The 12,864-nt window shown below is 40.9% G+C and overlaps 1 protein-coding gene across 2 annotated transcripts in view; it reads left to right on the top strand.

Moving 5' to 3' along the window:
* The window catches only part of LOC311602323 (uncharacterized protein), a 32,043-nt gene extending 26,470 nt beyond the window's left edge, over positions 1-5,573 (top strand). The window contains exons 1-4 of one of the 2 annotated variants that reach the window (XM_084790247.1): positions 2,557-2,641; positions 2,711-3,100; positions 3,708-3,848; positions 5,405-5,573. In XM_084790247.1, coding sequence (XP_084646373.1) covers positions 2,725-3,100; positions 3,708-3,841 — 510 coding nt within the window. In that variant the 5' untranslated portion in view covers positions 2,557-2,641; positions 2,711-2,724 and the 3' untranslated portion in view covers positions 3,842-3,848; positions 5,405-5,573. Of the gene's footprint in view, positions 1-2,556; positions 2,642-2,710; positions 3,101-3,707; positions 3,849-5,404 lie in introns of those variants that run through there. The other variant, XM_084790248.1, reaches the window with a different exon arrangement.
* Positions 5,574-12,864: the final 7,291 nt, after the last annotated feature.

Below are 12,864 nucleotides of genomic sequence, written 5' to 3'. Positions count from 1 at the left end.
CAAATAAACCAATTGAGAAATGGGGCTTGGGACTAAACATAGAATTCTCAACAGAGGAATATCAAATGGCTGAGAAACACTTAAAGAAATGCTCAACCTCCTTAATCATCAGGGAAATGCAAATCAAAACAACTCTGAGATTCCATCTTACACCCATCAGAGTGGCTAGGATAAAAAATTCAAGCGACACCACATGCTGGCGAGGATGTGGGGAGAAAGGGACACTCCTTCATTTCTGGTGGGAATGCAAACTAGTACAGCCACTTTGGAAATCTATCTGGTGCTATCTCAGAAAAATGGGAATAGGGCTTCCTCAAGACCCAGCTATTCCATTCCTTGGAATATACCCAGAAGATGCTCCAGCACACAACAAGAAAATTTGCTCAACCATGTTCATAGCAGCCTTATTCATAATAGCCAGAACATGGAAACAGCCTAAGTGTCCCTCAATAGAAGAATGGATAAAGAAACTGTGGTACATATACACTATGGAATACTATTCAGCTATTAAAAACAAGGAATTCCCGGAATTTGTGGATAAATGGATTGTGCTCACTCATAATGAGTGAGTTAACCCAGAAGCAGAAAGACTCAAATGGTATATACTCACTTATATCTGCATATTAGCCCAAGGGGCATGTCCCACAAAAGCCTTCACTTACCAGGAAACTGAGACAGAGGGGAGGACATTCTATTGGGACTCTAGATGAGAGAATCATGGGAGAATGGCAAAGTAGAAGGATCCAGAGGGTCCTAGAAACCTACAAGTAGAACATTATGATAAGCAGATTTGGGCCCAGGGGTCCCGCTCAAACTAAGGCACCAGCTAAGGACAATACAGGCCGTAAAACTTTAAACCCCTACCCAGATCTAGCCAATGGTCAGAACATTCTCCACAGTAGAGTGGAGAGTGGGATATGACTTTCTCACATACTCTGGTGCCTCACCTTTGACCATGTCCCCTGGAGGGGGAGACCTGGTGGCACTCAGAGGAAGGACAGCAGGTTACCAAGAAGAGACTTGATACTCTATGAACATATACAGGGGGAGGTAATCCCCCTCAGGAACAGTCATAGGGGAGAGGAATAAGGGGAAAATGGGAGGGAGGGAAGAATGGGAGGATACAAGGGATGGGATAACCATTGAGATGTAACAAGAATAAATTAATAAAAAAAAAGGAAAAAAAAAAAGGTGGGACCAGAGGCAGAATTTAAAGTGCTGCAATTTGTTTCGAGTAATGAAAAAGATTTATTGGTATTTTCTAATACCTGACATTTTGAAGCTGTTTGTAATAGCAGTTTTTGTTTCTAAAAAATAATCTGGCATAGAAAACATTGTTCTTTTAAAAATATATTGATGTGGCCTCTGATGTCTCCATAATTTTAAGAAATATTTTAAATCATGATCACGGCCTCTGAGGCCCTAATTGACAGAGTCTTATTTTGTTTACTGAGAAACTGTTACCACATTTCTGCTCAGAATCATATCACCAGGACCACTGGTGGTTCCCCACTTGACAAAGGGACAAGTGGGGAAAAAAGAAAATAGCTTTAATGAAGATGGTAGAGGCCCAAAACGGGGAGAATTCCTCCTTTTCCAAGATCTTAGAAAAGGACTAGATTTTTGTAAATGAAATCCACATAAGAGCCACATGTAAACCTCAGCATTTCCCAGATGCTCTGAGTTGGACAGTCTGGAGTTCTAAAGTGACCACGTAGTGATAGAGCCCTGATGATAGCTTATTGTTAACTTGAAGTCAAGCCTTTCTGCAATGCAGAGTAAAGGCCACATTTTCAGAATAAGTCCGGAAAACCAATAAATTGAGTTGGAGTTATTGACAGCAGCACAGTTGCTTTTCAAAGTATTATTTCTATGCATTCTTGGGAGGTTTTGTGTAATTTGAGAAAGTACTTATTCAATACCTTGTACTTCTGTTTATTTGGTTGATTTTTCTGTTGGTGGCTATGATTGCCTACAACTCACTATGTTAATGAGGATGGCCTCAAGCTCAACAGAGATCCATCAATCTCTGCTTCCCAAGTGCTGGGATAACTGGCTTATGTGCTGCTGAACTTCAGCTCAGCTTTGAAGGAAAAAAAATACCATTTTCTTCAGCCTAGTGTAAATTCATGTATTGCAACTTTACATGCTTTTAAAATAAATGTTTAATAACAATAAAATAGCCCCAAAAATCTTTATTTCTTTTTCTGACAGGTTTTTTTTAAACCACCAAGATCTAGTTTTTATACTATTTTTAATGTCTCTGTCCCTATTGGCATGAGTCCTCCCTAGGTTGAAATCTGGAGGTTACAAATCACAATGCCTCGAAGTACCAGCATATTATAACACTTTACTTTTTCTGGCAGTGGCGGAGCTTATCAGATAGACAGGGCATCATGAATCTAAAGTTAGCCTAGACACCTAAGGACTCAGAGACGAGTAGAGAAAAGAATCTCCATGGCGAGGGCAGACCTATGTCATTCATTGGACACAAAATATGTCAATCATCACCTCTCAGCAAATGAGCTTAAACCTATGTGTTGACGCCTCAACATTCTGTCTATGGCAACGCCCAGGCCAGTGTGATTCCTTTCTTATCTGAGGTCTCAAGGCGAAGTAGCAGTTGTCCTCACTACCTAAGGTAAGGCTTCTTAGCTGATTGTGTCCCTCTCCGGAAAATAGCTGTTAACTTACCCAGCTGTCTTAACAGGTGTGCCCTCTACCATGTCTAATGAAAAAGACGAACGTGAAGGCCCACCCCCGAGATATTGGGCTGAAATTAGCAGCGAGATAAGCTCATATCTGGATTTCGATGAAGAGGGTTTGGTGCCCGAAGAATATGTGTCCTTAGTGCCAGAAGCCATGATCCCCGTGGCTTTGGAAGCAGAGGTGCAATATCCTCTGGAGGCAGAGGAAGGGGAGGAGGCCTCCTGGTTTCATGTAGAGCAGGAAGATGATGGCGAGACCCAGGATGAACCCATGCAGAAGTACTGTGATGGGATTCATGAGGAGGACGAGGAGGAGGAGGGGGAGGAAGAGGAGGAGGAAGAGGAGGAGGAGGATGAAGCTACTGAAGATTTTGAAACGTTCACAGGCATTGGTGAGTTATCTACAATGGGGTTTTGGCACTTTAACTGAGCTATAGCATGTCCTCTCATAAAACCTTTCTACTGTAAAGACCACATCCCGCTTATGGGCCTTGGGCAGGTGCTGTGGTGGGTAGAATCCACTGTGGAACTGGGAAAACACTGAGACTGAGAAAGCAACATACTTCACTCTTTTTTTGTTTGTTTGTTTTGTTTGTTTGTTTTGTTTTAATTCAAATGAGAATGTTTCCTTCTGGGTTTTGATGGGAAGGGCAGCAAATATCACCACACCCAAGTGCCTTTGTTCCTTCTTGTCCCAAGGGTCAGAAATAATTAGCTGCACGGGGTGGGAGGTGTATGGCAAATAAAGAGGAATGTCAGAGAAAACTATCCACCGGCTATAGTCCAGCCCTCAGTTAAACTCTGAAGGCTATGGAAATGTGGTTTCATCCCCTAGGAAGAAGGTACCCAAACATATCTGGTACTTCGTTGCTGTTGCCACATACTTTTATACTGTGAGTCCAGGGCTAAATAGCCACTTGCTGATTGTAAACTGGAAGGGTTTTTTGTTTTTTTTGAAGTTCTAGTCTTAATGTGTGTATATTTCTTTACTTATTCAAGTAAATGAACATAACTATGAATGTTCCCGTCATGGTACCAAGAAAGCTACAGTTAAGGAGGAAAGAGAGAATGAGAATGAAAACCAGGAGGTGGAGGATGACACTAATCCAAACTCATTTGAAAACAAAGCCTAAAATCCAGGTATCTATATGTAACGTATAACACTCAATCATTCCTGATGATGTTTACATGTGTATTTTATATATGTGTGTGTATGTGTTTAAAATTTTTCTTGGTAAACCAAATAGTGAAAACTGTTAAAAATTAGTTCTTGTTTAAAATGTTTTTACATATACATTTATATTATTAGACACATATACAATAAACTACCTACAGCAAGAAGAACCATGAAACAATCAGGAATTATATAAAAATTAGTTCTTAGATCCAGTTTAAGGTTAATAATGATCTTTAGAAAGCATAGACTGCACTATTCTTAAATGTTAATTTTCTCTTTTAAAAATTATTTGTGTGTTTTTGTGTATGTGCATGTGTTCAGATAAGTGTGAGTGTGGCGAGTGACTATGTGTGGTATATACATTCATGGGATGCACATATGTATGCAATCCAGAATCGGAAGAGTGCATTGGGTGTGTTCCCTTCCTCACTCTCCATCTTTTCCCTAGGAGGCCTCATCCGTGACCCTAGAGTTCAAGGTTGTCTGGCTAGGTTGGCAAACTAGAAATACCTAGTGATCCTGCATTTACTTCCTTCAGTACTGGAGTTTGAGGCATGCACAAGGCTGTTACCAGCTTGTTACATGGGTGCTAGGGTAAAAACCCAGATCCCCATGCTCATGCAGCAAACACTCTTAAATGCCAAGCCATCTGCCTAGCCCAAATGGGCTTCATTTCCATTCATTGGGCTATGGATATCAGGATTAACAGGTGGGAGATTTGCCACATTGGGTAGGTGAGCCCATGCTTTTTTGAGAACACAATTAACCAGAACAAGTGACTAAAGTAATATTGATCATGCAGGAACAGAAACAATCTCTTATTTTAACAGGAAAAATGTGTTTGAGGTTGTGATGACTCACAGAATTACAATAACTAAAATCCCTGGGATTAATATCTTAGTATTCATTTAGTTGAACTTCTTTCTATTTTGTGTAATAGTCAACAGAAAAGTAATCACAGGAATGTTATTTTCCTAATGAACTTATCATTACATCATTTCATTTGTTGTTTTACCAGTAGAGAACCTATGGGTTAAGGAAATGTGATTTGTGAATAGAGCCTATGGTCATAATGTAGACCACACTGTCCTGGAAGTTGTTATATACCCCAGGCTAGCCTCAAACTCAGAAACTTCCTGTCCTCACATCATTAGTGCTGGAACTACAGATGTGCATCCTTATAACCCAGCTGCAGGGTTTTTGTTGTTGCCATTGTTGTTCCAATAGAACACAATACTAAAACCCCATAATGGTCTCTCTAAACCAAACAACACCACCACGAAAATTTTCAGTCCCTGAAAAATGATAAAATTAAAGTTTCTGTGGTTGGAGGGGGCTGAATTCAGTCTGTATAAATGCTTTCATACACAAAAATCTAGGCTATGATGGAGAGACACTGTAGAAAAATCATGTTAAAACAGCACACACATGTTGGCCTGACAGCTTTCTTAGATTTGCAAAGTAGCAGGTGCATGGTAATGCTCTACAATTGCTAATTGTCCGTTATTACCTCCTACAGCTTGAAGACAGAAAGAAGTACGGGAAAACAAAACCACATGAGGATGTTATCAACAGTAGTTTTGGTTTAATTTTCATCATCCTTAAAAGTCAACTTACCGTTATATGACTGTTTCCCTATGTTATTTTACTATATCCCACTATTTTTGTCAATAAAATATTTTGAAAAACTTAACCAGAAGATTCTTAAATTCTTTGCATAAATAATACTGAGTCAATCTATTGATAGGTTTGGGTTTTTTTGTTTGTTTGTTTGTTTTGTTTAGGATTTGGGTTTTTTTGTTTTTGTTTGTTTTTTTGCTCTTGGCTTAGTAGATATTAAAGCGGATCATTTTCAACTATGTTTTAAATTCTTTCAGTGTGTCCCCAACTACTACAACACTAGTGTTAATTTATCCCAAGAGAAATGGTGAGGTCTAGCTTCTTTCAAGGAAACTAACAAATGTACTGGCCTAGAAGCCAGATTGTGTCACTGGGCAGCAGCAGCAGCAGCAGCAGCAGCAGCAGCAGCAGCAGCAGCAGCAGAAATAGTAATAGTATCTAGGTACTTGTTAGTAATGCAATTGCACAAGTCTGCTATGGACAAATGGAGTCAGATATGTTCAAGCTGAACCAAAACCTGAGTTTTTATAAGTCTTTTAGGTTATTCTAAAGCACATTAATACTTGAAAAAACTATATTAGAGCGGTGGGAGGCCAAGTTTTTGCTTTACCCATGTTAGTTAATTCACTCGAGACTTGTAGGCAACTTGAACTGGAAAATAAAGGCTGATGATGAGACTTGAATTCCTCAGAGTTGCGACACAGAGAAAGATGTGGAAGCTTGACGATTAGGTTTGGAGAAGTGGGAAAAATGGGTAAGAAAGAAAGCTAGCCCTAGAAATATATCAACTTTATGATGCTGTATACACAAAGTGTATAATGTATGAAAGAACCATCTACTAACGGCAGAGTCAAACAAGGATAAGAGAAGGGATGCGTAGGAAAGACACATGTGTGTCTAGACTGCACAGGGTGTGTAAGACAATAATCAACACCTTATTTAGGATAATGGCTATTGGAAGAGAGAGAGGACTGATAATTCACTGGAGAGGGTACTCTTTGTTCTATAAATCTATGGTTAAGTATCATGACAAAGTCAAATAGTTTAAAACAAGAGATATTTAGTCTCAGACAGTTCTAATGGCTACAAGTGTGCAAGCAAGTTGCTAACCCAGGAACACTCAGGAGGTTTAGGGAAAAACAACATTCTTGCGTCTCTAATGTCTGGTTATATTTCATGTGATCTTCTATTGTTTATCTGTTTCCCCCAGAATGGATATGACCATTAGTATCTTAAATCAGAGCATTCGTAGTAATTTACACCTCCTGAGATCAGCCTTATTACCTTTTTCTAGTGGAGGGACTGGGATTATGGGCTCAAAGTCTCTCACAGATCTTCCCAGGGCTCCTCCTTTCCCTAACATTGTGTCAGAGGTGGAATGTTAGATACGTGTGGGACTCTGGTGGTCTAAGTTCCAAGTATGTGGCCCATGGAGTTTTTCAGAGGTATAACATTTTATGTCATTCATGCAGTGGATGGGATTCTTCTGTAGGATAACTACAGGCAAGTTTTCAGGTAGCTTGCCATGAATCACCTATGTTCCTATATATAATCTCAATAAACCCATTGCTTTACCACACTATATTTGCATGAAATCCATTATTTGGTCTGTTAGTGCTGTATCTGAGGTGAATAGATATTTCTTTACAACTTCTGAGAAAAACTCATGCATGGCTGTGGCTCTCCTCTTCCCTGGGGGGCTGTTGGCCACCATCCCACCGAGGCAAAAGGAACAGAAGAAGAGACACAGGGCTTGGAAGGCCATAAGCACAATGGAGATCAAACACTCTAAGGTCAGTTCAGGAGATAGTTCAACTTTAATCAAGGAGAACAATGGCTATAAACCCCTTGGGGAGTGGGTGGGTGGCTTCCAGGATAGGTATTCATAATTGGTTGGAAGCAGGCACTTTTAGGATGTTTGTTTTGCATTTGGGAGCACATTCCTCTCATATGAATGGGAACACAGTACCTAGTTATCCTATAGCTTCTGGGAGGGAACAGCTAGCAGGGAGCTGTGTCAAGGGCCATATATCAAATGTAGTTAGGGACATCTGTGACTAAAGACACTCTCCAGATGGAGTCAGGCAGTCAGTCAGAGGCCCTGCTGGGGAGAGGAAGTCCTGCACCTAATACAGAGCTCAGAGTGACTGCAACCTCGAACAGCAGCAGTCTTTCAACACATAGCCTACTATTTTTTCTTCCTATTCTTTCTCTTAGCCAAGAACTCTCATCATTGGATTGAAGACACAACAGAAATCTAGGATAATTTCAATCCTTTTTTTCTTAAGTAAATTATGTCTTTAAAGATATCATATCCAAATAAAATTACATTCATAGTTAGTAGATGGTGGAATTTGACATTCCTTATTATAGAGAATGAAATTTAGTCCATTACAAGGAACACAGAACACTTTCATTTTTCTTATATATTAAGTAGTGTGGTAGGTACACAATAAAAATACAGCTGAACTCATATCTGTGGTTTCCACATCTATGAATTAAACTATGGATCAAAAATGTTTGAAAAATAATTGTGCTATATATAGATTTCTCTTTTGTTCATTAAATAGTTCATATAATATCACATATTATATGTAACAGAGATGATTGACAGTTTAGGTTATTATACGCAAGTGCTACATGTTTGACTACATATGATTTTAATATCGTGGAGTTTACTATCTTCAGAAAATTGTGAAAACAATCACTTACAGATATCAAAGGATGACCATATTGTCTATAATATTGTATAAAACTTAGATATTTCTAAATGAAAAATAAAGGCAAAAATAGAGGAGAAAATGAAAATGGGGCAAATATCTACAAGGTATTTAAGGAAAATGAATCCTTAATTTTTGTAGAAGACCAGAGAAGGATCAAGGCTATGGATTTGTTGGTGGGAGACTGTTTCTATACTTACATAAGGCTCTGTACATACATGCTCTTTAGCATTAATACTTTCCTCTTCTTTTATCTTGATATACACTCCAAATTTTACTCTTGTTAGAAAGTCAAGTTTCACATGACTTAAGAGAAGCAATATCCCATCTTTTTAAAGTCAGAGTGGTTGCATGAAAAGTCAGTATATATACTCATCTCTACTCTAAAACGTATTTTAAACATATCCATTAGGAAACAGACTTATTTTTTCTAAAGATGTGATGTCATGTTTCTGGTTTTGTTTTGTTTGTTTGTTTGTTTTTGATTGCTGACAAGTGACCTGCAAAACTGCTTACTGCCCCCTATTCAGGCAAATCTGGATCAGGGAACAACATTGACTTGGTAGGGGAGCTTATGACAGGAACAAGAAGTTGCAGAGTCCCTATCCCCTCAACAGAAAACCCATTACACTAGCTCAGCAGCCAGGAGCTCTAAGTGAACGTGCAGAAGCAGACTTAATACCCTGTAATAACAGGAGTTCTCTTAGGCTATTGTAGCATATAGCTGTTTGCATTGGTGCCCCAGAAAAACGGTTCACCAGTGCAGAAAGCAGTGCTACACAGGGAGCACTCACAACCACAAAATAAGCATCAGCTGATCCTTGGGCATGTAAGAGGGTAATCATCAATGTTCCAAGATCATATCCACTAGGTTAGCTTGGGTTTTCAGCTATACAAATATTTAGGTGGAAAACCATGCATAAAAGGAACTTAGAGAACTACAGAGGGTCAACACTAGGACCAGAAGATGACAGTGTTAAAGGACCGCAAATGTATGATCGGAGGCTCAGTTTTGAATGTAGCTTTTAGGTAAAGAGCCTCTCCGGCAGTTGATTCCCTACAGCCGAGCCAAAAGGTAATCAGACATCAGCATAACCAGCTGGTTCCAAACAAAAACCCAACTGAGGCTGAGGACTGAAGCGGACTCCTGGAAAACGGAGCCATGGCTGCACAATGACTCACAGAAAGCCTTCTGACACAAAGGTCTCCAGTCTGTGGATTAGCCACATTGTTGAACACGATTGCAAGGGAAGAGTCTCAAGCAGAGATAGCAAATATGTGCTTGCTCCAGAGTCATTCAGACGCACCTAGAAGTGGTGCTTGCATGAGAAGGGGATCAAAGAACACTACAGTAACTGAATAAAAGATGTTTCCAGATAAGGGCCACGAGGGTGGGGCATGTTTTCTGGGACCCATTAATACTTCACATGAATGAAATGCTCAGGCACAGTTGGTCTTCCAAGATGCATCTTCGGTGATCATTAGCCCGTGTCTCTCCAATTCTGCTGGTCTGGTGATCTTATAATAATCCCACTAATTGTCTGGAAGTGGGACCTAGTGCTACAGGTTGTTCTGGAAAACTGACACGAAGATGACTTGTACAAGAAAGACATGTCAGGGTCACTGCTTAAAGCCAGTACAAGGCCTTCCTTTTCTGTTCTGTGGCTCAGAACAATTTTCTTCAAAGCCAGAAAAATCCATGAATACGAGAATTCTGGCAAATATATTATCAATTTCTTCACATTTATGGACTTTCAGTGTCATGACAAAAGCTCTCACATTGAATAAAAGGAGGCATTCCAGTACCTGGCTCTTCCAAGTACTTCCTATACAAGTGAAATATGTTCATTAAAAATGGGTATATAACATAACCTACAACCTCTCCACCCTGCCATGTCCTACACATCCTTATCCATGGACTGGCTGTGTGAGTCCTTCTGATTCTTCCATCCATATGCCCTCCTCAATCCTCCAGAAAAAAAAATGGGCATGTAAAAGGAATCAACGTGGGGAGAGAAGGGGATCCTGAGATGGCAATAGCAGGACACAAGTGCAATGGAAGTGAAAATAGGAAAAGGGGGAGCTTTAACTGGGAAGGGGGAGAGAGAAGAACAGAGGAAGAGGGCTAGAGGAGAACTAGAGAACACTAAAGATATTTGGAAAAACCATAGGGCATCATATTATTTTATGTTAACCTAAGAGTACATAATATGTGTATGCTGTATAGGTGCATGTTTTTTCTATGCAGATTCATTACACACACACACACACACACACACACACACACACACACACACACATACACACACAGTGTGAGAGAGAGAGGCTCTGTGTGTGTGTGTGTGTGTGTGTGTGTGTGTGTGTGTGTGTGTGTTTAAATGAATTTATGTTGCTTGGGATCACGGTGTTCCACTCCCAAAGCCATAGACCAACAATAACACACAACAAGTGACTTCTACCATTTTTTAAAGTTGTTGGTCAGGGCAGTCCAAGAGACCCACAAAACAAGATAATCTACTGCCATTGCCCTTGGTTACCTCTCAGAACTTGAGGGTAAGCTCCTATTGCTAAACACACCACATACTTTGGAAACAGAGCTTAGAGGTATCAAGTTGCAACTGAACAGGAAACTGGAGAGGCATTTTAATTCAGAACATGGCTGCTCTGGCAAGAGATCACATCCAATGGCCTTCGAAGTCTGGCTGGAATACAAACATGCCTTTAATGTAGGAGACAAAGGCAAGCAGATCTGAGTTCAAGGTCAGCCTGGTATAGAGCAACTTTCAGGTAAAGAAAAGCTTAGGTCCAGGTGTGGTGGCATATGCCTTCAATCCCAAACAATGAAAACAGAGTTAGTTTGTAGAAGGAAAAAATGATAAATCAGAGAAAGATTTGATAGAATAGGATACACCCAACTCTCAGGAGAAGAGAGAAAAGGGAAGCTACTTAAGGGGCAATGCAGAGAGAGAGAGAGAGAGAGAGAGAGAGAGAGAGAGAGAGAGAGAGAGAGAGAGAGAGAGGATGCAGTTTTATCTGGAGAGTTGAAAAAGAGAACAAACTAGACATAGGTGAAGACAGAACAATCTAGACAATGAGAAGGAGCCAGAAGATTAGAGCAGATTGCTGGAGCCAAGTTTGAGGCCAGGCACAGCAATTTAGGGGCTGAGAGACAAGCCAGAATGAATAAGTCAGCTGGGAGAAGAGTTTGAGCCAGAACAGCTGAGTTGAACCAGCCAGCCCAGAGCTCAGAAAGAACTAGAAAAGGGTGAGCTTATTCAGCAATAATTCTCAGAGGCTGAAAACATTCCAGGCCTAGGTTAGATTTTATGGAGGCTAAAAGCTTCCAGGACTAGGCCTAGGTTAGCTGACGTAAGTAGTAAGCTTCTGAGAACAATTGAAACAGGCAAATAAAAGTTCTTTTTAAAGAGGATACAGGCAGTCCAGATGAGACTTGAGAGGCTGAGGTCAGATGTCAGGGGAGGGTGGGGGCTCCTCCTTCCTGAGGACTAGGGGAGGGAGGGAGAGGGTATGATGGAGGGAGGCTGGGATTAGGAGCTAATGAGGGAGGGGGCTACAATCAGGATGCAAAGTGAACAAATTAAAAGTATTTTTTAAAGTTCCTTTTACTGGAAGCCTCTTCCCTGAAAACCAGCGCCCGCTGCTAGTGCTAGAAGGAGCTATGCAAGCTGCCAAGGGAGAAAAACAATCAGTAGCCGAGCCAGCATTAAAGACTATCACAACAATAACCAGCAAGGCAAGGCAACTTCAAAGGTGGAGTAGTGACACTTACATCGTGGGCGTAATCAGCATCCTTCTAATTGTACTGATGAGCTGTTCAGCTGTAGGAAATGCATGCCAGGGACTGTAAACCTAGCCAACAATACCTGGCTGGTTGAGGCCGTGGAGTCTACAAAACCTACAACGGCCATTTTCCTAAACCAGTATAATGTCTTATTGCATACTTAAGACTTATCCTTCTACTCACAGATAAGTGTAGCTCTCATCTCAGCTCTCACCAAAGATGCTTGCTTTTGCCACAGACAAAACCCACTACAGAAAGCCTCACCTGGCTAAAAATGCAGAGAACAACTAAGCGGGGAGGGGGGCGCACCAGCCTCAGCTGGCACACCCATGACACAACTCCTAACACCAGAGGGTCGGTCAGGGCACATGGTAGACAAAGAGTATTAGAAGTTGTAAGTGCCAGAGAACCACGATTGTTTGCTTTGAGGTCATGTCTGCTATACAGGACAGCTGCTGCCTCCATGCACCCACTCCAGGGATTTGGACCTGACGAGGGGAGGTGAGTGACGAAAAGAAGCACAGACTGATAGGCAAAGGAACAGCAGGGATCCGGTAGACTAAGCTCTCTATCTCAGCACCCGGAAACCTCATCAGTTTATTATGTATAGCTGGACAGAAAAGCAGGATATTGCGCACAGCTGAACAGGGAGTCAGTGTTTATGGTATACAAGGAGACAGATCTGGGAGGCAGATAGCTAGCTAATCAGAGCAGGAGCAGTCTCTGCACTGTCACGGCATCCAGGTCGTAAATATCTGAGGGAGGAAGCTCTGGTGGACCTTTTCTGCAGACACATTGTCAATACTGGTACTTAGCTCCCCAGAGATGGGCTCTGTC

The sequence above is a fragment of the Acomys minous genome (assembly GCF_964271855.1).
Source record: "Acomys minous genome assembly, chromosome: 7".
NCBI lineage: Eukaryota > Metazoa > Chordata > Mammalia > Rodentia > Muridae > Acomys > Acomys minous.
Note: the sequence above shows the minus strand (reverse complement) of the source record. Positions and strands in the feature narration are given on the sequence as shown.